Genomic DNA, 25,890 nt, shown 5'->3' on the forward strand with positions numbered 1-25,890 from the left:
TCATCTTTACCATTAACACCATCTGATGGGGCGCACATGTGTTTAGAGTACAGTAACAGCTCCTTCAGTTGCAAACAGATGTGTGTTTGTGTAACGGCCCGCGTCTGCATTTGTACGTTGCCCCGAGATCTCAGTCTATTGCGAGCGATGCTACAAAGCAAAGAGCGCCGCTTATGGCGTGCATTTACAATTTATCAAATAAATGGGATGCCTTTATGTGGCCTGAGCCTGCCTCTCAGGCAGAGCAGAGTAGTTTTCCACTGGAATAACAGCCGCTCGAACAAGCAGACCATTGTAGCCGCAGCCAGCGCGGGGACCCCCAAGGTGCGAATTAATGATTGACCCCTGATGTAATCAGGATAAATAGCTCCCCGTAAAAAAAGGAAGGATATGGGCCAGAGGAACGGTAAGAGAAAGAACAACATGAGGAGCCAGGGAGAGGAAGGCACTATCTGGCCTTCTCTTTTTTTCTTTTGAAAACCCACAGGGAGGCGAACTCAACATCTCTCTCTGGGTCTCTGGAGACTCAGAACTAACATGCAGCTTTTTTTTTTTTTTTTTTTTTAAAGCGGTTCTGTCATCACTGGATACACGCTTTACATTTTTTCTCTCTGTCTTATTTCAGGATCCTATTATCATATCCGTACTTACTTTTTTTTTTTCTTGACCTGTCTGTCTTTTCGTAAAAGTACCCAAAAGCGGTTCTATACCAGAAAATAAAAGATTTACACCTGAACGCTTCAACAGCGCAACGTTTGCTTTATGTTGTGCCTCTGTACATTTTCTGTGCACAGAGCCCCTATTAGCCAAATGGTGTTTAATAGATCTTTCCAAGTCTTTCTATCTGCTTGTCAAAATGACTCTCAATGGGTCAAGTGCCAGTGACAGTTTTGGGGGAGGAGGGTTTGCAGGTGAGAGAAAGTGTTTAACAACCTGAGAACACTTCTGATTGTGTAAAGGGAGAGCAGCAGATAGAGCCGAGTTATAAAACTTTAATTGATCTGCGTAAAGTGTGGAAGCTACTGCTGGCCTGCATGTTCCAGTGCTCAGTTGTGTGCCCCCTCTAAACCCCTCCAAAGTGGTGATCATTAACAAAAAAAAAAGGGTTTCTTTTCCATTAAAAATTGCTGGATGACGCAAAATCAGTCATAAACGGTTGTCTTTACGGCCTCAGACTTATATGATAAGTTTCCCAGTTTTTATGTGGACATGCTGCTTAGTTTGCCAGGTGCTAAAGAGAGCATAGCTCATGCTTCCAAGGTTTAGCATTTCACACTTGAAACTAATATGTCAGTTTACAACTTTAACCATTAACATGAAGAAGAAAAATCTCATATATGTGTCAAAGAACAAATCGAACTCTCCTTTGTCTTAGATGAGTGATCAGTTTTACTCGCTCAACTTTCTTTCAAATGCGGTATCTTTGCTTCTTTACCCAAAATATAAAAATATAGCATCATATAATAACGATGTCATCTTGGAACTACAGTTCAAATCTGAACAGCACCACAGTTTGCAATTGACATGCATTGTTTGAACTATTCCTGCTGTAAGTATGAATCCAGCCTGTTTGCAGATTTGTAGGGATAGAGAATGCATAGTGGTCGATTGATTAAACATACCAGAATTTGTCTAGAAAGGACAAAGGAAATGCTATAAGTTTGTGGTGGTGACTTTACTTGTAATCTGGCATTTTATGCTTTTTTAAAAATGTATATTTTATTAATATGTTGATATGGCACCAAATTACAAGGAATGTCAGCTCAAAGTACCAAAGTCAACTGAATTCATCATGTCATTCAGTTCATCATGTAGTGCCAGTCGAAGAAAAATATGTCAAGGGGACAGTGGAGAGGAACCACTCCCTTTTAACAGGAGAAACATCCAGCAGAACTAGACATGACATAAGCAGCATTTAGCTGCGACTGACTAAAAGATGTGAACAGAAAGAAAGCACAGAAAATAAACACTTTGATGCACTGAGTCATAATAGAAATAAAAAAAGAGCACAAATATTTAATGGTAGCAACAGTTCTGTTAATGGTTTTGTATGGCAGCCATGTTTGATTTGTCCAGAAAATTGTATATGTTGGTATAGTTTAAGAACAAAAAAACAAAACAAACAAAAAAACACAGTCATAGATAATGTCACATATCACTCACCTACATGCATTCGCTTGAGCACAGTTGCAAACTTTCAGTGTCTACACCGTTACCCTTAACATGCCGAGTGAACGGGGCTAGAACTTGGAGCCAAAAGTTAAGTGCATCCATGCGTACATAATACTCATCATCATTTCCACTCTGGTGCAGGCACAATCATTTTGTCAGTCCTTGGCTGTGACAATAATAGTAGGTGAAGAGACCAACCAAGTCAGTGATAGATTCATTCATTATGTGTAAGATGAGTCCTGGCAGGACACAGTGACCATAATAAAATCAAATTGTTTCCATGAAGCAACAGCAAGCACAGAGCTTCTACGCGACTGGCAGTTTTTGACCAAACACATTCAAAATCTCTTTGTTTTCTAATAAGCTTAGCCCCACTTAGAGTGAACTGTGACCAAGAGTTTCAGTTTCTGTTTCCAGAAGCAAGAAGTGGCTGAACAACGGCTGCCCTCGAGACGTTAATAACAGACCTGTGTTTGTCTCGTTTCCCCTAGATGACAGTGAGCCAGTTGACAGCATGTACGACGCAGAAGCCGACCTCCCGGGTTTAGCAGCTGGCAGCGCCGATAGCCCAGAAGAAGACGCAGAAGACGGCATCATCAACATGTCACCTCTGCCCTCCCCGACTCCTTCGCATCAAAACAACCATCACCACCACCTGCTGCACCCCCACATCTACACGTCACACCATCTCCACAACAACAACAGCAGCAGCAACGACCAGGACTTCACCACACCTAAGGAGGGCTCGCCCTATGAGGCGCCCGTCTACATTCCCGATGACATTCCCATTCCCGCTGAGCTGGAGCTGCGGGAGTCCTCCGTGCCCGGCGCAGGCCTGGGCATATGGGCCAAGGCTCGCATTTGTGCCGGTGAAAGGTTTGGCCTGCACAGCGCAAAGCATCATGGGTCCACGGGCAAAGACAGCTCCTTTGGATGGGAGGTAGGAGCCACTATGGAGTCCATACTAATAACCTTTTTGAATCATTTTCATCCATTATAGCTCTTGCCATACATGTATTCTGTGGAACAGACAGGAACGAAGCCACACTGAGGATATTTGTTGACTACATAAGCAGCTCTCCATTCACATTTCCACCCATCACTGCTGGTTCTCAGCAGCATACATCTCGTCATCAGTGTAGAAGCTCAATGATCACTCAATTTGCATTCCCTTTATGATCTGACCTCATCCTTGATACCCGTGCGGCGAGACACTCCCACACATCTACGTACGCGTAATACGCTCATCTGCAGCCGCACCGCAATGTCAGATGGAAAAATCTGTCTGATTAGTGGAGGTATCAGCTTTTATGGGCGTCGGTCTGAAGCGAGCGCACTCATTTGGTCACGCCATCTGATATGGAAATGGTAGACGCGTGGTCCAGCGCGGCGGCAGCATATTGAACTATTAATTTTCATTTCAACATGACATTAGAGGATATTGAAGTTGCTTCAGTGAGCTCATTGGGGGCAGGATGGAACTCCTGGTGTCTGTCTCTCTTTCTCACGAGCCAAATCAGGGATGGAATCTACTGGCCTGCTTCTCATTCTTAATGAGTCCATCACTGTTCACTGTTAGAGACCATAGCCCATATAGTCTCAGATTACTTTTGTGAATGACAAAGGACCCAGACATAGATGTCCTCATCTTGGCTCTTGATAGCTGTTGTTGCATGAACTATAAACACCACCAGCTATCTTAGATTTTGCTTTGTCTTAAATGTTTTTTTTTGTGGGACTACAGGCCTTTATTAAACAGTAGATGGGCAGGAAGAAGAGCAGAGAGAGAAGGGAGATGCAATCAATGGATGGGAATCGAACCGGTGACAATTGCATTAAGTACATAGCCTCCCAACCTACCACGTACCCATGTTGCGCCCCTATTTTAGATTGTTTTGTGGACACATTGCTGCCTGAATGTATTCCCAGTATTCCACTGACGTTCAAAACTTTAAAAATAAGGCACAATCAATCAGTGTCCCTGACATTTATTGGAATGCCTGCTGAAGATGTTTAAATGCCTTAAAATAAATTCCTCTTTTACTGCAGCATGCCTTACCTCACTCTCAAAATTTCTGTTGCTCTTCCTAAGTCTGGAATGGTTATAAGTAGTTAATTCAAAGAAACAATTGTGAGAAAGAACCCATGTTTACCTCCCTATTATGTGCTGTGAGAATTTAGAATTTATTTCCCATTACAGATTCAAATAGTATTATAGTTTTGAACAATTTTCACAAATCTCTAGCTGACAGGGTTAAAGAACACCAAAGAGGGTGATTTTCATAGTTTCAGTTCCCGTAACTTTTTTTTCTCGCTTTTTACACTCTTTTCTTCCCACCAGTTTAAGCAGTATGCAGGCTATTAAAGTACACAGGCACACTCTAAGTGGCAACATGCCAGGTGCAACATTTTCCTTTTTAAAGTTCACATCATGGCTAGCCATTTGGGGGTACGCAGGGCTTACTTCCAAAAGCTACACCCTCCCCGTAGCTCTCATGTTTTCTCTGTTTTCTTCCTCCTTTCCATCTTTCTCCAGTCATATGACTAATGCATATACAACAGTTATGCTATAAGTCTTTGGGTTGCTGGAAAAGGCCACCTTGAGTTTCAACAAAACAAGTATGTGGGCATAAATACTTACATATTTCAGAAGAGAGAGATATTTAGTCAAATTTGGCTAGTTCTTTGAGAACTTCACGAGTACTTTCTCACACACCAGTGACTCTCGGGGTGCTGTTTCTTGACAGGGTTCTCTATTTTGATCCAACGTGAGTTTGGACTAGGACATCTCAATAAACTGTTCCAACACAGGTTGTACTGATTTAGGAAGCTGCCTCAATGTCTTTTTTCATAAAGTTTGCAGATTGTCTTTAAAGCTGTGAGAAAGACTATTGTTCAAGTTGTTATAAGCACAACTATCATAATGAAAAATGTCAACATTCTGAGAGTAGCACGCAATGTGTGTAAATTATGGGCAAGTTTTACACGCTGCAAAGAAGGAAATAGGTACAAATGGGTGATGACAGGGAGGGAGGCTAACATATTCACATATAAAGTTGAACAGAGTTTTTTCTGGGATTGTTGATGCTGATCACTTAAAGAAGACATAATAGGAAGGATCAGATTGGGGCGATCTACATTTTAAAAGGCGACTGTGTGTTTGTCTCCTTAAATTAGTAAGAAAAATGCGTTTGAATGCTTAGAAATCAAATTCTGCGCTGATGTTTGCACATTTAATGTTATTTTATAGCAGTTTGAACTTACTATTTTCAAATTAAAATTAAAACTCGGGGTCAATTTTTGTTTAAGTTTGATTTCCTTCCAGTGTTATGCATTTGGTCTTTTCTTCCGAGCTTTTCAGTAAAGGGTAACTGATCTGTTTTCTTTTGTAAATGATAATAGCAGCACTGACTCTGGCTAAGGTTCTGTTTTTTAAAATGTCCTGTCTGGACTGAGGCTGGAAACCTTCAGAGGCTCTCCTCTCCCAGACTCTTATCACAGACAGTCATAACAGTGGGCCTGTTGATAGTCATCAAGAGACTCCCTTAGGAGTCCCTTAAAGCCCATATTTCTTCCCTTTCACCATCAGCTCCTCTACCCATCTACTGCCTCTGGTCTTAGATAAATAGACAGACGAAGGAGTGACTTGTGAATGCTGGGTCATAACGAATGAAGTACAAGGTGAGAGAAAAATAGGCGGGTTGATGATATAAAATGCACAGTTCTGTTGCAGCATTAAACGTTTGAGAGTAATATTTGTGGAAATGTTTTGTTTTTCAGCCTTCGACAAAATAAACTAACTCAATTTCTCATTATTCCTTGAAAAAAAATAACTTACTTAACTGAACATTTAATATTAAAAGTAACTGATTTAGATTACAAGCTAGATTGCTAGTTACATTCAGCAGCTGCGTTAAAATAAAAATGACTACCGAGGCGAGTAAACGGTGTTTAAGGGAAGCATTTTTTCTACAACATACTGTCCGACCAACCTCTTCCACTCTCCTCCATTTATTGGTGGTGCATTTAAGTCCAGTTTTTGTTGTTTGGGTAGTGGAGGACCTCCTACATTTCAATTTAAATATCAATTTCATTGGACTTATACTTCTTTAAGAAGCTAACTCTTTCCAACTATGCTTCTTCAGTGTGTCATCATAATAATGTTTCTCACTGTGTTCATATGAACTGAGAAGTAGTTCACATGATAATCTTAGCAGAGTTGCAGTTCCAACATGTATTGGCTAATTAGTGTTGCTGCTGCAAGTCAGGTGGAGCTGAGTGGGGGAGCAAATTAGCCAAATCAATGCATTTAGGTATCTAGACATGGTCAACAATAGCGCCAGGTCAAACAATGGTAGTAAATGCAGGATGCAGCAGTGACCCTCTTTCATAACCCGCTTTCCTGTCAGACAACTGTCAAAATAAAGGCCACTAGAAAGAGTAAAAATTAAAAAAAAAAAAAAAAAGAAAAGAAAGTAATGATAATCAATGGGAACTTTGAACATGGCATGGAATAAATCAGAAAATTTGTAGGGATTTTCACATGACCATCTCTTGAGTTTAGAGATGATCTGAAATACAGAAACCATCGACTGAGTGGCAGATGTGTGCATGGAAATACATGCTCTGATGATGTCAGAAAAGAGTGGGGGAATGATAGGAAGGCAAATAACCACTTGTTATAAGTAAGGAATGTGCATTACAATCCTTGAACACACACATCTGGGCAAACACAGATGTGTGTGATGATGATGTTTCTAGATCATCATCATCTAGAAACAGAAGGTCTGCAACAACAGAAGACAACACACACTACCATTCCTGTCATTCAGGAAAGCTTCAGGAAGCTGAGGCTGTATGGTTTATACAGATTGGCTAAAATTGGACAATGTCATATAAGAAAAGGCCTCATTTATATGGTCACATTCACGTGTAAAATTCAAAATTTGGGATAAGCCACATGAAAGCAAAGACCCAACCTGCCCCATATCAACAGTTCAGGCTGGTTGTGGTGGTGTAGTGGTAAGGTGGTGAGGTACTTTCTTGGTGCACTTTGAGTCTCTTAGTAACAAGTGGGCAATCTCTAAACACCGCAGCCCACGTGACTATTGTTGGTGACCACATCCAGACCTCTATGACCACACTGCACCTATCTTCTGATGGCTGCTTACAGCAGGATAAAGCACCATGTCACAAAGCTCAAATCTTCCCAAACTGTTTTTGAAACATGACAGTAAAAACACTGTTGTCCAGTGAAATGGACATCCACCAGATTTTATTCTAATATAGGGAAAGGGAGATTTGTATCACGGAAGCCATTGTTGTAACATCTGTGCCACAGAGAATTAAAACCTTTCTACAGACAAAACTGAGTCCAACACAGAACTAGCTGGGGAGTGTATGTACTATATGTACTAGACAGGCTATAGTTTATACAAGCCACTTACAATCCACGTTTGCAGTAACCCATATTGCTTTTTCAAGCACTCTAGCCTTTCGATGAATCAAAGAAGCTCAACAATATGTTGGATGCTTTGAGGCTTTCTGGAAGCCAGAGTGGAAGTGCAGACCGATGAAGAGAAAAATGGAATAATACAAAGTGAGAGTGAAAGAGTAGAACTGACAGGGAAAAAAGGAGAGAGGCAGAGAGGAAGTCGACTATTGTCTGTCCCGCGGCTTAGGGAACTGGCTAAGGTGTTAACTCTGGCTCATTTTAGCAAGACGGACAGCTCAATCTGCGAGCTGCTTTGCTGCAGGCCATGGCCATTCTCTTCTGTCTCAGACGCCCTCTCTGGGCCTGCACTGAGTCATCCATTTAAAAACCATTATGCCCCCCCTTTAGCACAACATGATAGAACGTCAGGCCCCCAGTCTTCAGTGTGTGTACATTTGTGTCTCTCTGTCTCTTTCTAGCTGTGTGTGCAGGGCTGGTTACCCCTGTGGATAGGAAGGTCTTAGCAAGCCGAGAGAGGCACGACCTACAGAGAGTACAGCAAAGGGATCTAAGTGCAAGAGTGACTGCTGCTATTATCAGGCTGGTAGATTGACCTGACTTGTCTATTGATAGAGGCATGTCAACGTACAGTGGCTTGAGGTATTGCGCTCCTCATTGACTACCTTACTAGTTTCACTGCCCTGATGTTTCTTGGGTGCTCACAAAGCAATATATGTTACAGAAAGAGATCTGTGGGTATCTTGAGGAAACAGACAGATTAGCTAGGTCTTCTTGATGTGTGTCTGTATCTAAGCCTGCTTTGTGACCATTGGGTGTTTTTTTTTTTTTTTATCATTTTTTTACCACTCTCTGGCCTCATCATGAATGCCACTCATTAGGTTTTACAGAAAAGTCTTACTAAATGTGGAAAGGTAAAATTACTTCCTTGGCAATTTTTCAGCTTATGAAAAGTAGTAAAATGCCTTAAGGGTATTTTGTTACACTGGAAAGAACAAGGGCATATCATAGAGCTTCATTTAGAGATGTCCATTGATATAGACCGTTAGTACAAGGTCACCATAGGTCACCCCGAAAACATGTATCATAGAGTCCATGTCAGCCCTGCAGTCATGTCTGTGTGCACTCGAACACCTTGGGATGACATTGTTTCTTGGCAAACCTCTTCCACACTGTCCCCATGTTCCTTCTCTGTTTACTTTTTGTGGGGTGATTTTCCATATCAGTATCATTCATTCAGTGATGTGTGGAAAGAGGGGGGAAAAATGCGAGCTCTTCTGTTTGCCCAGTTGTTGACTTAATGATAGGCCAAGACGTCTGGCGGGCACTCTTATGTCGCCATGTTCCCACGTGACAAATACTTATCCATACATGGCATCATGTATCTCCCTTACTCTGCTCTGGTTTGACAGCTCCCTTTTCAAACATGTTGCTTTTGTTTAAGTCTGTTTTTTTTTTTGTTTTTTTTTTTATACATTTGAGTGGAGAAGCCCTGGCACACCCCGACACATATCTGTCCTGGTCCACCTCCTCGATCCTGAAGTATTTGTTCAGCTTTTGTGTTTTGTCTGAGGGGGGCAGATGGCCAAGTTCCTATGCTGCAAGATATTCCCAATCTCTTTCAAAGGTTCTGCTTGCATCCTGGGTAATCTGTTTATGCTCACAAGAAAGTTCTCTTTTTTTCTTCCTGATCCTTGCCCCTGTAGTGGACTGATACCAGGATTATAAAACAAAGATAAAACATAGAGGGAGAGCTCAGTTATTCTAATGTTTCATTCTAATATCATTTAATTATTTCATTATATAACATATTGTTTGTGGTTAATCGAAGCCCGCATCATATATCGTATTGACGTATGGCATCTGCGGTGGTGGGGGTTGTTTTTCATGTAAATGGGATCATTATTATGTATTTTAGTAATCAAATCAAGACCCTACTCTGGTGTGCTTTTACCTGAGCTGAGAGTCCTTCATCTAAAGGCAATCAGAATGAAACACAGCAGGTCTTTTAAGTTGTACCCATTTATATCTAGTTTAGCAGAAAAGAGAAAGATTCAGGTTATATTGAAAGGCCGCCTCAGCCTTTTAGTGTAGTAAAAAAAAATATTGTTTTGTTTGTTTTTGCTTTGTTGTACTTAAATATGTCAGATGATCAGACAAAGATACATTGAGTAAATGTATCTTTGTCTTTCTCATAATTCTTGTGAATCAGCGAGTCGAGTATTGCTTTCAAAAGGCTGTGGGTTTGATTCCAGTTTTTTCATGTAATATGTTGACGTGTCCTGCAAGGCATTTACCCAGCAGGCTGTGTGCTGTGCATGGAGACACATGGGTTACTGTGGATCTACTGTAAATTGTTTAGAGTGGACAGCAGGACTATGAAGCTCTATATAAATTTACTCCACTTACTATTTTACCAGAAATTTATTGTAACTAACCACATTATCTAGCCACTACAGATCTAATGGTACAGATTGAAGAACTTTGTTTTAGGTTGAACTAGATTAAACTAGTTGAGAAAGTAACACATTACCCCTCAAAATAACAGAAATCTGTCACTGGAAATGGCTTCATGGCAATTGTTAATGTTTTGGGCTTCCAACAAACCACAGTGGGAGTTTTTATCGGTGATGAACATAGACAGGAGTGGCATCTCAAAATTACTCCAAGAGCATAAAAGAATCCAGGCAAAAATGTCTGCAGATATTAAATTACCTGTGTCAGTGTACTTTTTGCAGCATTATAATTACATGTTAAACTATCTCCAGCAGATGCAAATAAATGTAACAGGTTTTTGTTTGTACAAAATAAGGAAACGTTTGCTGCTACAAATAGTGAAGATTGTTTGAGAAGCTTGATTTTGTTTTTATGGTAATTCTTTTTTGATCTTTCTAGATGACATATTTAGAAATATATTACATATTTATCTTTTATAACATAGAGACAATGGCGAACAAGACTTATGTTAGGGGTAAAATATATTTTTGAAAATGTTTTATTTATGTTAATTTGAACGGACTGTTTGGGCGTACCAATGCATGTAGAACTGATGATTATGTTACAGTCTTGTTTCATAGCAATGGTGTTCTTTCCCACAGAGCAAATATCAAAGGTTGGCGTTTTCCAAACTGTTCACAGTTAAAGACAGTGATTGCGCTGCTGCTGCTATACTGGATGCATTTGTTTCAAGAATTTTAACACATCTTTACCAGGATTGCCAATTCTTCTGGGGGGAGTTATGTATTTATTAAACATACAAAGTTGATTTGGGATATTTGCCTAGTCTCAGATGGCAAATATCCCAATGAAAGGGACATTGAACATGTGGGTTCTAATAACAGTATTGACCAACAATATGTGGTTTCTGTCATCATTATTTGACTTTGACAGAAACCCCAAGTTTATACACAGAGCGAAAACACCACAGAAAGTTTATAACACCACAAGTCCCGGGTTTGGGTGCTGTAATGTCTTCCATTCACATTCATTTTATGTCGGTTTTAAACATGCCATTAGCCAATTTAATCCAATTTTCCCAGCTTTCGGAGCACTCCAGTGGAACAGATTTCCTCTAATATTAAACATATGGTCGCCGTTGCCCCTGGTAACGGTGCAGCAGCGCAACGCTTTTTTATTAACCTTAAAGACAAGCCTCCTGTGTCCCTGCGAAAACCATTGTCAATTATTTTCAACGAACTCTGTAATTGATAACAAGTATGCAAGGCAGCAAATTAAATGTCAGGTTTGATTAGTATCCTAATGCCTTATCATTTGTTCATAACTCGTTACCAGCATCTGTTAATTAGTTAATAAATTAATCCACAGGGCAGATGAAAGGTGTGGGCTTTTGAGGAAGCACACGGGGCTAAAGTCATCCGTCTTTGAAGGGAGTAGAACTCAACAAATATTGTCCCAGGGATTTGGACTGTTATTGCTTGGTCACTGGTTTTAAGACCTCGGCCACTCTAGCCAAGCATTCTGAATGGAACCTCTTGTTTGCCCGAATGGCACCCCCACAGTCTCCTCTCGCATCCCTGCCACAATGCGACCCTTTATTAGCATGAGGTTTCCCTTCTGCAGACATGCTTTAAACATTAATTTAAAAACCCTTATGTCAGGCCATCAGTCCTCTGTGGTGAAGCACAGGTAACTTGTATCCAGTCTTCCTTCAAGCCCGCACTGTGTGTGTGTAGTGAAACCTCATCGTTCATCATAGCCCTGATGAATAGTTCCATCACTGAGTGCCTTGAGGCGGCACCAGACAGTGACATTGCTCTTTGCCGGTGTGGAAGATGATATTTGTCAAGTGTTGTTCATACTGAATTTTCCTCTTACTAAGAAGCATCCTTTCCTTTCTCACCCATCTGTATGTCTTTGAAAGCCAGATACATGCACACATGTAACTTCTTTGAATGTTAATCCTTTGTGCAATAACATTTCTTTGACTTAAGCATGAGGTGGGGACCTATTGAGCAGAATCCTGTGGTCGTTGCATTTGCCATTTTCTATATTCTAATACACAATATGGACCAAAAACCGCATGGCTGTAGAGAAGATTATCCTGTGTGAGCGGCACAGCAAAAGGAAAGCACGACACATTGCTGCGCTTTTTAATTACATTTTACAAGGTGCAAAGACTTGTGCTTTGGCACAGACTGTGTCTTTGTCTGAGTAAAATGGGGGCGAGTAAAAGTAGGCTCTGCGTACATATGGTTGCAGAAGGAGCGCTGATGTTATTTTGCAAGTACAGCCATTGAAAACCTCAGGATAGCACAATATTAAAACAGTACATGGGTGTATGTATGAATGTAAAAAAAAAGAAAGTGATTCAGCTTGAAGTTATGCAGGCTTGTAAGAGATGGAGTTATAGTCACCAAAACCTACGCAGGACAGTGACAAGCATGCAGGAGAGTGACTTCTCCCATGTTTTTCTTTCCTTGACTGGTCATTTAAAAAAACATGGTAGAGTGAGAACCTAAAGTGCAATGATGACATCAGGTCTTTAAACAGCGTTGAACTGTTGACGTGTCAAACATGCCAGGGACGGCTTTGCTTCGGAAAGTCTCCGCAATCGCTCAAGTGATTTTCACCATTTTTCTCCTTTGCTGTCACTGAGGACAACACCTGGCCTGTTATCCACATGAGACAACAAGGTGGATTTAGAGGCAGTGTGGACTGGTAGATGCATTTTAATATGTGCATTTCTAACATGTACAGTGACTTGGAAAAGTGTCCATACCACCTTGATAAACTGTTTCACATTTCATCATGTTAGGACCACATCTTTATTATAGTCTGCTGTCTTTTTGTGGTGTAGACCAACATAATGTATCGCATCATTTTGAAGTGAAAATGAATGTAAATGTATGCCGCACTCTTTCATTTCACAATAACAGCCAGGATAGGTTTTAACTGGGGATGTACAAGCTACACTGGGGTTCAGCAAGGGAAGAAAGTAGAAGTTAGTGAACAACTAGATGTGCAAATTACTATGAACGCGCTTGGCTTAATTTGTTTCAACATTGGCAACACTAAAGTTAGTTTGAAAAAGTCCTTAGAGAAAGTGAGGCCAAAGAGTCCCACTTAATCAGTGCAAATCTTTTAATGCTTGCAACATTGCGTCCCAATTCTCTCCATCATTCTGTCCTCAGCAGATGTCATATGATTCTGCTCTGTGCCCCCTTTTCCAGAGAGGAGGTGAGCAGACATCAAGGAAGCTGGTACCCAGTGGTACCCAGCATGCAACCTCTGAAAGACGAAAAAGAATCAGGAAAATGATTTGCCACCTTGAAACGCTTTGCTTGGAGGCATGTGATGCAGAAGTTATGGCCAAAGAACAGAACAACAGTATATTCCTGTGGGGGAAGTGAGTGATTATACTGTACATCTGCAGGGACTACTGTGCCTATGACTGATGTACGAATAATGTTTGTTTTTTAAATTATAGGGTAGTTACTTCTCAGTGTATAAAAAGCATTTCTATCTTTAGAGTTACACTTTTTTTCCCCCAGCACTTCTTTAGCGATGTAGAGTAACTACTTAATCTTAGACAATGAAATATTAAACCTATTAAAAGCTATAAACCTTGTTCATGATTAACTATTTATATGAGGCTTTGTTTGATGTCACTTTATGCAGTCTGAGCTATTCCTGTAACAAAGCGTGCTCCCCTCTGCTGGCCGAGAGCTCACAATGCTGCAGAGTGCTTTTAAAGACTTGCAGCTACACAAAACATGCAACTGCGTTGTGTGAGAGCACATCAGGAAGTAGACAAAGGGTTTGTGCCGTGTTTCAGATGCACTTTGTAGCACAATGCCTGCCTGGCAAGGTATTCGAGAAGAACATGTCAATATTTTTTTTGCAACTTCTCATGTTCCAGTCCTGTGGAGTCTCTGTGGGTGCCGAAGTCAATCTGTTCTATATATTATTTGTCCAACATATCATTGATTTTTTTTTTTTTTTGCTCCATTTGTGTGTCACTGTAAAAAGACATTTTTGAGCAATTTAAAGTTACTATAAGTTAATCACTGCTTGATTATGTTAATAAGACCTGGTACACCTATAATAAGGAATTATTATTATTATTATTATTATTATTATTATTATTATTATTAATTACTTAACTAAATAACTAACAAAAAAATTGATAAATAATATTGCATTCAATTTGTGATTTTTTCCAAAATCTGAAGCCTTTGATATACTTTTTTTTCTGTATAATTTGCTCTTGAACGTAATAAAACAACTCCACATGATCTGTGTGTTTTTATTAATCAACATCGGTCTTAAAATGCTGTCACACTTCGTCCTTTTAGCAGACTCTTTTTTTTTTTTTTTGTTTAAATGCCAAGTGTTCATCCACGAGCCTTTATGCGCCTGCGTGTCAAAATACACAACATGAGCTTTAATTCTACCAAGATCACACACTTAAATCTTTTCTTTTGTTAGCCATTGATTTTTCAACCCTCTCACTCAACCTTATGTGGCCTCTCCCTCTTTTGCTGCTCTGCTTCCTTTCTTTTTCGCTCCGTCCTACTCTTTTTCCTGGCCTCCGGGGTCCCAGTGCTTCTAATTTGGCCTTATCAGTGAAGTAATTTAGCTGCCGCAGCTTGGGTTTCTGTCGCGCGGCGAGTGGCCCCATTGTCCGGCCCTTGCTGTTGCTGAGATAAACCCTCAGATTGAACAAAGTCCGTGCTGACCTTTACAGACTCCCAAATCTTACCGTGCACACCCCCTCCAACTAGGATTGTCTCTGCCTCCAGCTCTTTTTTTTTTTTTTTTTTTTTTTTCAGGTGCCGGGGCTCCGAACTTACCCAGTGAGAGGAAGAAGAGGAAGGAGTCTGTGTGTGTGAAAGACAGAGTGTGTGGGGTCACGGTGGATATAGCGAGAGCGAGATGGACAAGAGAGAGGGATTAAGATGGCTGACCGAGCCTGTCTATATTTCCAATGGCACTTTGCTCTGAGAGGGTTGCAGAGAGCAAAAAAGTGCAATGCAAACAAAGCATTCAAGAGTGTATTGTTCTGTCTTCTTCGGTCTTCCGAAGGAGGTTTGGGGGAGTCGTATTCTCTGTCCATCCTCCATCGGTTATTTGAAAACAAAGAAAGAAAAAAAAAACTTACTATACTGATGCAAATGTATAAGCCCGTCTTTCTCTGTGTTCTCCAAAACAGCTGATTGGGAGAATCTGTGGCCTTTTTTCCTACGTCGTTTGGTATTTATTGTGTGCTCCATCTCCGTGCAGGACACCCTAGAGGAGTCTGTTGAGATTTTTGCTTTGACCCAGAGCAAGATGACTGGAGCATAACGCTTAAAGCTGAGTGGCTTGGGAGGAGGAGGGGGCCAGTTCTGCAGCAGAGGGGTTTTGGGCTCTTCATTGTGAAGCACTGTCTTCCTTCAGAAGCCACTCAACGTGCTCTTCACATCGCAAATCCTCTTGGCTCTCTGTTCACTTTGTCTGTCACTGAGGCAAGGAGGCTCATCGAAAAGTCTTGATGCTGGGAATTGTGAGAGAGTGCAGAGACAGACAGAGCAGTGGAGGGGAAGGGAGGAATGAAGTGTGTTCTGCCTGGTTGCTGCGGCAGACGCGCCGAGGGCTCGATGTTGGCAGAGACGGGGCCACCAGCACAGGTGTAGGGTTTAGCGTTGGCGATTGAGAATTGGAGACAATCCGTACCTTTCTCAGTCTTGATCCGCTGGTCAAGGGGTGGCCCAGAATGCATCTCACTCTCCATCATTCCATCTACGGCTCTTCCCTTTTCTCCCCCCCCGCCCGCTCCCCACCCCATCACCCACTGCCACCTGCCTGAAAGCCACCACCAGTGTTCCCAGGGAGATGAGCGCCACGGAGAAGAAGGCCCACAAGGGATTAACTTTTCACATGGTTGGGAGTCCTCGTCTCAAAAGACCTGACAACCCCAGACGGCTTGATTAAAAAAGCAAAGAAGAGAGGAGGAAAGGGTGGGTGAAAGGGTATAGTTTGGAGGAGAGGAGGGGGAATTCTTCACATGATGGCCCTGAGAGAGGGATTTTGGATATTGGGTGTCTTTTTTTTTCCTTCGTCTAAAGCCCCCATGTCTTGGTTGAGAATGAGCAAATTGTTCCTTCTGTTCTCTCACCAGTGCTTGTGTTGCTCAGCTTGAAGATGTGGGTGGGCACCTGCACACATTATTGACTCCTTACATTAGGCCTTTCATTTTCCTAAAATTATTATTGGACAATAAGGATGGATTTTTTTCTATATCACAGAGAAGAATTTAGCAGTTGTCAGCTTAAAAAGTATATATATATTCACTTCAAGTTATCTATATTGATGATCGTATCAAAAATATAATTACGGTTTAATTGTTGATCACTACATTGATTAATCAGTTGTTTTAAATATTTCAGCATTCCATTACAGTCCAGGAAGACTTCGGCTGAGAGAGTCGGCGAACCATTGCCGACTTAAAGTTCTAGTGTTCAAGTGGAAAGGCGCCCTATTTCCCCTCACTCTACCCCAGATAAATTGGGCATCTCAGGTTTGTCTGTGAGAAAGAGAGGACAAAAATCAAAACAAATGCTCCCACTGAAGTGAAGATGGGAGTCGGGTAGGCTTTCCACCCTGGCTAACGGATCAGCAACTCAACCTATCGGGACAGCGAGCCACTTAATACCTCCCATCTTGTCCAGGTAACAGAGTGGCCCAACAGGGAGGTCAGGGAAGGTAGCAGGGTGTCAGTTTTCAGATCACCACTCACCCCTTGGCTTCCTCTACATGGCTCGCTTACCCTCTTCTCATCCCCAGGACTGGGATACACTCATCCTGTCTTCCCACCCCTCAAACAGGAGGGCACAAACATTCATTGAGAATGTTGTCATGTAGGCTTTTTGTGACGGTACAGTTCTGCGACTTTTGATACAGGTACCAGTGGCAGTACGAGGGTTTCGGCAGAAATTTTGTCGTCAATTATTAATAAATCATATTGACTGCGATTGTAGATGATAACGATGAGCTAGGAGTAGAGCATCTAGGAATAGATGCTTAGAACAGATCAATGTGTGGATGTGCCAAAACTTTCTCCAGCTGAAGAGAAACAAAACTGAAGTTATTATCTTTGGACCTAAAGAGGAGCGAACTAGAATCAGTGCACAGCTCCAGTTATTACAACTGAAAACCAGCGATCAGGCCCAAAACCTGGGAATAGTGATGGACTCTGACCTGAACCTTCAGAGCCACATAAAGCCAGTCACAAAGTCAGCCTTCTATCACCTGAAGAACATCTCCAGGATTAGAGGACTAATGTCTCAGCGTGATCTAGAGAAACTCATCCATGCGTTTATCTTTAGCCGCATTGATTACTGCAACAGCGTCCTCACAGGTCTGACTAATAAATCAATCAAACAGCTGCAGCTGATCCAGAACGCTGCTGCTCGCGTTCTCATGAAAACCAGGAAGATAGAGCACATAACACCAGTTTTAAAGTCCCTACAGTGGCTCCCTGTAGCTCAGAGAATAGACTTTAAAATTCTGTTGTTAGTTTATAAATCACTGAACGGTTTAGCACCACAATACATTAAAGATCTGTTATTGCTGTACCAACCGTCTAGACCCCTCAAATCTTCTGGTTCTGGTCTGCTCTGCATCCCCAGAACCAGAACCAAACGAGGAGAAGCAGCATTCAGTTTCTATACACCACAGATTTGGAACAAACTTCCAGAAAACTGTAAAACAGCTGAAACACTGGGTGCCTTTAAATCTCAACTTAAAACCCACCTGTTTAGAGTTGCTTATGGCTAAATTAGGGTTAGAGCCCCAGTTAAACGACGTTTAACTGAAGTCCTAAAAGGGGTGCGGGTTTTAATGTTTTTATCTTTTTTAATCTTTTTTCAAAATATCTTTCTCTTTCACACCGTTTATTCAATGTCACATGCTGTTTTTATTTTAATTATGTAAAGCACTTTGAAATGCCTTGCTGCTGAAATGTGCTATACAAATAAAATTTGATTGATTTGATTGATTAAATAGGAAGAGGCGTTTTTGACTGAACATTAAAATTCAGAATGACGTTAAATCACCCTTAACTGTGCTGCATTTCAAAGTCTACAAATCAGTGAGATTTGCTAAACGATGTTTTCAATGATGGGAATAAATGCTATTGGTAAAACAGTATGATAACAATGCATTCCTCTGCATTGTGCACTTTCACATTTAAGCTCAGTTAATGAATTAGTATACCGTCATGTTAAAAAAATCTGAATATGAGTTCCATCAAGGGTTGGTTATGCGATTAAGAGAAAATAAAAACCATTAAGCAGGTGCTGAAGATAATTTTCACTAACCTCACATTTGTGTCTTAATCTTTTCATTGGTTTGATATATTTTTATTCTAAAATTTTATACTTTCAATATCTGAATGCCAGAAATTATTACAATGAACAGAAATGGAGACTTTAAACATCTGTCTGTGTGTAATTGAACTGTAGAAAGTGTTTGAGTGAACTGAGAGGAAACAAATATTTTTGTGTAATCTTATTTATTATATATAAATATGATTGTAGTACTTTGTACATGACTTTCACTTCAGCAATCCTTGTTTCATATGAAGGGTGGCAATTGTGAACTTTATTGAACTTTTAAGGAAAATGGAACCAGTATGCTGTAAAATCTTGCAGCGCCAACGCATCAAATTTTTAATGGCATACCAAAAAAACTCTGAAAATATTGTCTTGCACTGTTTCAGTATAAAAAGAAACATAGAAAAGTCACTTAGAAAATTCGAAGTTCACTTATCACTTACCTAAAGGCTATTTTGAACCAGCAGGATCTTCTAGATCGTATGTATGCTCTAACATTTTTACACCAGTTGGACTGCCACGTTTTTGCTGAGTTTCCTTTGGAGCTAAATGTTGCAAGTTACAAGGTGTTATCAGGTGTACAACAAAAGCAACACAACAAATGCAACGGGTAAATAAGGGAGGAACCCTGATCAGTAATTTTTAAATCCCATTTCTTAAATTAAGTCAACAAACTCTCAGCAACACTAAATCACAGAGCACAATGAAGAGGTGAGTAGCACAGCAAATTAGTCCTAACACTAGCTCAGATTCGTCATTAATCATGTTGCATTACAAGCCTTATGGGCCAGACTCCATGAAGAACCTGTTTTATGTGCTCTTGACCTTGCTTTTGGCAGGCGGGGGAATACAGGAATTCAGCTCTTTCCTGAAGGATGTTATATTCCTCAAGAATCTCACAATTAATGGGTGTTTTTTTGTTGTTGTTGTTTTTCACCTTAAAAATTATGTCAGTCAGTCAATCATTTGGAACGAACAAGAAGTTAGTGCAGCGCTTTCTGGCTTCCACAAAAAAGCCCTGAGACATGCATGTGGGGTTAATTGGCGACTCCAAATGGCGTGGGTGTGAATTTGAGTGCGAATGCTTTTCTGTGTCTATGTGATTGACTGGCGACCTGTGCAGTGTGTTTCCCGCCTATCGCCCATTGTCCACATGATAAGCTCCAGATATGATACACTGATTCATATTCTTATGACCCTCACACTAAATCAGTATCCAATCAGTTTTTCTTTGTCTGAGTACTGCTTCCCTGCAGCATGGCTATCATTAAGTGACTCATTTATGCCATCGCAGGTAGGCCCACATGATAGCCTGCTGGTGGCTTTTAATGGGGAGTGGAATTCTTTCTACTGTAATGCGCAGAGAGGTAGCTGAGGCAATGCGACCCCTATAGTTTGGAACCACATTAGTGCCAAAAGACCCAGCGGTGAGCCTTTAACCTGAAGACGACAGGGCCATGATTATGTTCTCTGCAGGGTAGACTTGGCCAGAGGACACTCATCTATGCACACAAAGGGCCTCACATACAATGACATATGCAGATATCAGAGTAATTGTAAGTGTACATTTCTCAAAGTTGTATCTATAGTCATTCTATATAGGACCGTTTGAGATGAAATCTTTAGTAAAACATTTAACAGCCTGCCTAAATTGTGTCTGATCATATTGAATTATGTATTTTTTTTTTTACAAATTAATCTCATGAGTGGTAGTCAATATTTAGAGTTGCTAAGCTGTGTACTCTAATTTTATTTGGTATGCAACAGTAAGTGCTAAAATAAAAAATGTTTCTAACTTCCATGTATTTTCAAATTATTGCCCAAATTATTTAATCACTTTAGTTATGTTTCTTAGACCCACTATTGTCTTGCTATTCTGTAGTTAGCCAAACTTCAGAAATAGCAAAAAAGACTGGCATACAGAATCTATTCTTACCAGTTCCCCACTTTTACCCTCATTTTTTTTTGTGGTCAAATCTTAAGTAATTTTTTTTTACCTATGCCACACATGTTCCAGTATTTTTTTAATATCTCCTTGACTTATGACTTCACATCCAACCACGTATTGACTTACAGCAAAACATCTCATCTTACAGGTATTAACTCATATAGATGAAATCAAGCAAGAACACACAATTATTCAAACACACTCATAGAAATCGTTTGTCTCATCACAGTAGCTCAGTCTTCACCTTGTTAGTGTTTCGTCAGAGTCCATGCTAAGGCACAGCCTTGACAAAATACTTCGAGTTGGGTCTCAGATGCCTTCTGTTTGTCTCTGTGTGTTTGTGTGATTTCTAAAAAGCACAATGGTGACAATGGTAGTGGAAGTCAAGCAGCTGCTTTTAAACCTCGCCAATGGAGCTACTGCCAGCAGTATAAAAGTAGACGTATGTAAAAGAAAGTGACTGAATATTGTGGCTCAAAGGTGGGATGACAAATTGTTCATGAGACCAGCCGACTGAGATACTTTAACCAAAAACGCATTAAGTCGGACTGTGCTGTGCCATGTTATGCTTGTGATTTCTCAAAATTAACACATGTTGGACGTTTTATGATGAAGTTCGCAGAATCATAACCAGTATGTGGAGTTGAGCCATGGTAGTTACGAGTGGTCACAAGCCAGATGCCTGTGGTGTGAGATGTTATAAATAGGGTAATATAGGCATGTTTTTTTATGCGCGCTGCATGCCTTCTGATGTTTCACCCTTTAGAGTAGGGACATTTCTGACACACATTTTATGCATAGCACCGAGGATCGACCCAGCTGAGTTCCACTCCATATTTCCTGAGGTTTTGCGGGAGCAGCTTCATGTAATAAATCTCACATCTGTGTAAATAATGGCTAGCTTGGCTGGTAATTTATGAATGACCACAGGCGGCTTATAGAAGGGCTCATCATTTTTGATAGATACTCTTTTATCTCATCGGAAAGTCCTCTGACCATGTATTATCACTTTCTGGTCTGCAGTTTTCTTTGCAACGTTTCACTACCGTGTGACGACAGGGGGGCTTGGTTGTTTTCTTTCCCATCTTCCTCTCTAGCTATTTTCTTCCCTCATCTGCTTCTCCCCTTTTGCATAATTCAAATCAGAGTTCCCATGTGAGTACCTTGCTCTTGACCTAGCTTGGAAAGCTCCTGATTGCTTTAATAGCAGTGCCTGGACGTGGAAGGTGGGCGTCTTTAAGGAACTCTGGTAAAAATGGCATGTTTGTACTGTGTACTACCAAGAGGTGGTTGATTAGAACTGACCTCAAGAGTGTCGAGAAGAAAAGAAGTGCAAAAATGAAAAGTGAGCATGTGTGCTTGCATAATTGGGGCAGAGAATAGCGTTGGAAGGTCAAGTAGAACACATGATCAGCGGAGTGAGCACTATATGTGTATAAAGTCACACAAATTCGCATGCATATTTGAGGTGGGAGATCACAAAATTTGAGGAACTACATTTATATATACGGAGAGAGAGACATATATGTAATGTATGTATATGTCTTGCGATGCATTAAAACAGACAAACTTGTGTAGAAGATTTGGAAAAAAAAAAAAGCAAAATTCATTTACATCCCGGCTTAGCATTAGCCACCGTCAGGAGGCCCTAAGTGAGCCAAACTTTGGTCGGGGTGAGGCCTGTCAAACTCAAGGATTGAGTTTGAATTAGCCTCGCTATTCAAAGCAACTGAAAGGAGTTCCTGAGCCTCCCATTCTCTGCCAGCAAATTGGGAGGAAATCTGGCTATTGTGCAGAGTTTTGAAGAGGCTGCTGGCGAGGGGGGGGGGGCTTCACACTGCACTCACCTACAGATGAGAGTGGAGACAAAGGGTCCCAGGACATCCAGGAGAGGCTTTGAAATAACTCCCGGCAAGAGTCGTAGGCGGTTTGGAGTGGCTCCTGGTGTTGACAGTAGTGGTCAGCCGTACTCAGTGAGTGTTCGACACCAAATGTAAATTGAGATTTAGCATTGCTTTGTAACAATGGAAAATATGCACATAGGTAGAGTTTGCCTAGAAACACAAATTGTAACCTGAAAGGAACTTACATGTATTTTTAGATGTAGCAACCCAGGTCAACTTTATATCTATTAAACTGTTCGAGTGCTAGCCTTTAAGGTGTTATAGGTCATGTTTTCCCAGAAATACTCCAATCCTCTTTTACAAAAATTGCACCTTCCTAATTTGATATTTCTTATTTTCTATAAGCTGATGTTGCTTTCCTTGTGTACTTACTCTGAGTTAAATTTGAGCAAAACACTGTAGTCATTCGTTGTTCTCATTTTCTGCCAAAAGCTTAAAGTCCCTTTGACGTTGCGTAAGAGAAGAAATCTTGGTTTGATGGTGAACCTGAGTTGTGACCTGAGTTTATCGGTGCATGCACTGCATTGTTTAAGGAAAAACAGCCAAACGGGCCAAATGGTAAGCATATCACAAGACACATAAGCACAGACATTGGCAATGCATCAAGTCTGCAGCCTGGGGCTCTTCCGGAGTCCCTCGCCCTAACAAGAGTCCAGCTGCCCCCTCCCTCGTGTGGACTACTATACCAGTGCCACCCCTCTCCCTTCTTATTTTTGCTCTTCTCTCTCTGTGTGTGTCACTCTTTCTCATTAATCAATGTCAAGCTGCCCAACAACAAGGCTAGCATTCTTTTCTCTGCCTGGCTTCTTTAGTTTTTTTTTTTTCTGTATCTCATTGTGTTCCTCCACCAACTTAGCGCCCACCGTCATCCTTTCACATGGCCGTAGGATTGAAATGAAGGCTTACATTGTCTGTGTTAAATTTTCTCCTGCAATAGAAAGACAAAATACTTCCGGGTCTTCGTTTTGTCAAGATGGGGTCAAAAAAGGATGCGTGCATAATTAATGGGGGAAGAACATTTTTAGATGCAGCCGTCATGGGTGGCATCATTTTGCCTCTAAATCAAAATGTACCTACTTTACACACGGTCAATGTACAATGTTCACTATTTATTTAAAATCAACCAGCAGTGCTCCTTTATTGTGAGAAATATATATATATATATATATATATATATATATATATATATATATATATATATATATATATATATATATATATATATATATATGATATAATAAGTATAATCATCACCATAAGCAGTTATTAAAATACCAAACTTTCCATTGCAATTTTACTTAATTGTGTATTTTAAATACACCGAAATTCTATTTATTGTGATCCTCTTGCTTGGGCTTGTTGACTTATGAGAAACGTGAAAATACGGCTTCTGATCAGACATAGAGAAAAAAGTGACCTACTCACGATAAATATCTTTTTGTGGAGTTGGATAACCATGTTGTCTTACTAAGTATATTTTACAAAATTACTTTTAACCATTGGTTTTTTCAAGAGTGTGCTGAAAAGTGGGTTTGAATTAAGGCAAGTTGGTGACAGAAAGCCCCAAACTTCAAAGTGGGTGAAATGACCTCATGAGGTCATGAGTATTTGTTTACAAGGATGCACGTAACCTCAAAATCAGCAGGAACATTTGAGAAAGTGTGATCAGAAATGTGTTTTGAAATTAAGATAAAAATCATTGAACTAGAGTTTTTGGAGAGCAGTCAAGTCGCAGAACGATCTGGGAGAGAGAAGAGTGATTGGTTTAGTAGTCAGAGACTCTAAAGAAGAAAACAGTTTCACACAAAAGTCATGCTGTGTTACAGTAAAATCACTTGTCCGCTCAACTCCTTTTTACTCTCTGTTGGTGGTTGCTTTGACTTTAACCTGTCCACCTTACCTTCTGACTGTGTCATAATCATATATATATACAGACAGACACACTCACTGTCACTCTCACTTTTTACCTCCAGGCAGTGAGTATGGATTTGGTGAAGCAGAAAGAAAGGATGGATAGATAGATTAAAAAAAGGGCACAGAAAGAGGTTGAGAACAAGAAGTTGAGAACAGACACTGAGCAGTAAATTACTTTGCCAATCAATCTTCCCCCCAGGTACCTTTGATGAAAGCTGTCCAAACTTTCCCCAAGTACTAAGTAACCCCCATACAATTTGTCAGTGGGGAGCTTGGTAAGAAAAAAAAAAAAAAAAAAAAAACAATTGACAAACAGTGGCAAGATTAAATTTTGCTGCAAGGAGAAAGGAAAGAAGAATGAAAGAGAAACATAGAGGTCAAGATCAAGACTTGAAGTACAAAACTTGAGTTACGGAAACAAGAGAGATGCTCGGTGGACACGGAAAGCTGAACAACATAGCTGCTAAGGAAGATTTGCTCTTAGGAATGCATCTTACTTCTTCTCAGTTAAGGCTCAGCGGCTTCTGACGCACACACTTCAGGCGCACATCTTTGAATCATCACAATTTCATGCTTGCCCCGAGGCGGTAAACATATTTCATAAAATACACAGGAACACTTTTTATTTGTCATTCTGCAGCAAAACAACCAATGGGCTCTGACTCTTCACAAAGAAAAGTATGCAAACACGCATACGAACAAGCGCATGCACTCGTCTGGCTCCTTTTGCCAGAAACTTGCTCTCTGGCAAGTTTCAAAAGTCTCTGCCGAGAAAACAGTGAGGGGAGAGTGAGGGCTGTTGGGAATGTTAATTTGGTAATTTGTTGTTTTATATAAGCAGGGGAGGCATAGTGAAGGCGGCACACATAGCCAGTGTGTTTGTATGCCAGGGGGAACTTGTGGAAGAGGTGGAGTGTAACTCTGGCAGACAATGTGCAGCTTAGTGATGCAGATGACTTCCAACCAAGTTATTTTCCTTTGAGAGAATCGGGCAAAAATACCATGACGGTGGAAGAGCAAGAAGAACCCCATGCCCAAAGATGGTATTAAGATGTCTCTGATACATGTCTGCCCTCTTCACTCACCCTCCCTCTCACTACTAAATCTGGGATGGTGGCCAAGTGCCACCGAGGACACCCAGGATAATAAATCATCCTCGTTTCAACATCTGTCCGGCCCCAATTGACTGCCCACGGCCACCACCCCAACCCTTGTGAAGATGGGTCTTTGGCTTTATTCCTCTTTCGGCATCCATCCATACTCCCCAGAGACACCCCTTCCCAGACAGACAAAACATCTTTTGTCCCATGCCCAAGTGAAGAAGAGACCCTCTTTTCCCCTCCTTGACAAAAGACGTCTGAAGCCAAGATGGGGCTGCCAACCGAGATGCCTGGGACCCGGCAGGGGTGCCCCCCGAGCCCCTTTCTACTTTCCTCCCGCCCTCTGTTTCATCCATCCCTCGCTCTCGCTCTCTTTTTATACTTTTTAATACTCCCCTCCTGTGGGGTCACTCGCTCAGCTCACAACCCACGCTTTTCATCGCGCTGAACTCTCAGGCTCGCATAAAGACATCAAGTGACAGCAGCGAGAGAAAACAGCCAGATTTGGCAGAAAGAGATATTCGACATGGCTGTCAGTGGCCATTCTGCATGCCTTTTGTACCCG

The 25,890-nt window shown here is 40.9% G+C and overlaps 1 protein-coding gene across 1 annotated transcript in view; it reads left to right on the forward strand.

Annotated features, from left to right (window-relative positions):
* Nucleotides 1-25,890, forward strand: part of prdm16 (PR domain containing 16) — a 206,080-nt gene that overhangs the window by 68,122 nt on the left and 112,068 nt on the right. The window contains exon 2 of the mRNA XM_088007415.1: nt 2,664-3,112. Within this exon, the coding sequence (XP_087863541.1) occupies nt 2,664-3,112 (449 nt within the window). The remainder of the gene's footprint in view (nt 1-2,663; nt 3,113-25,890) is intronic.

The sequence above is a fragment of the Poecilia mexicana genome, unplaced genomic scaffold, assembly GCF_051168715.1.
Source record: "Poecilia mexicana isolate PSO_F unplaced genomic scaffold, ASM5116871v1 scaffold_7, whole genome shotgun sequence".
NCBI classification, from domain to species: Eukaryota; Metazoa; Chordata; class Actinopteri; order Cyprinodontiformes; family Poeciliidae; genus Poecilia; species Poecilia mexicana.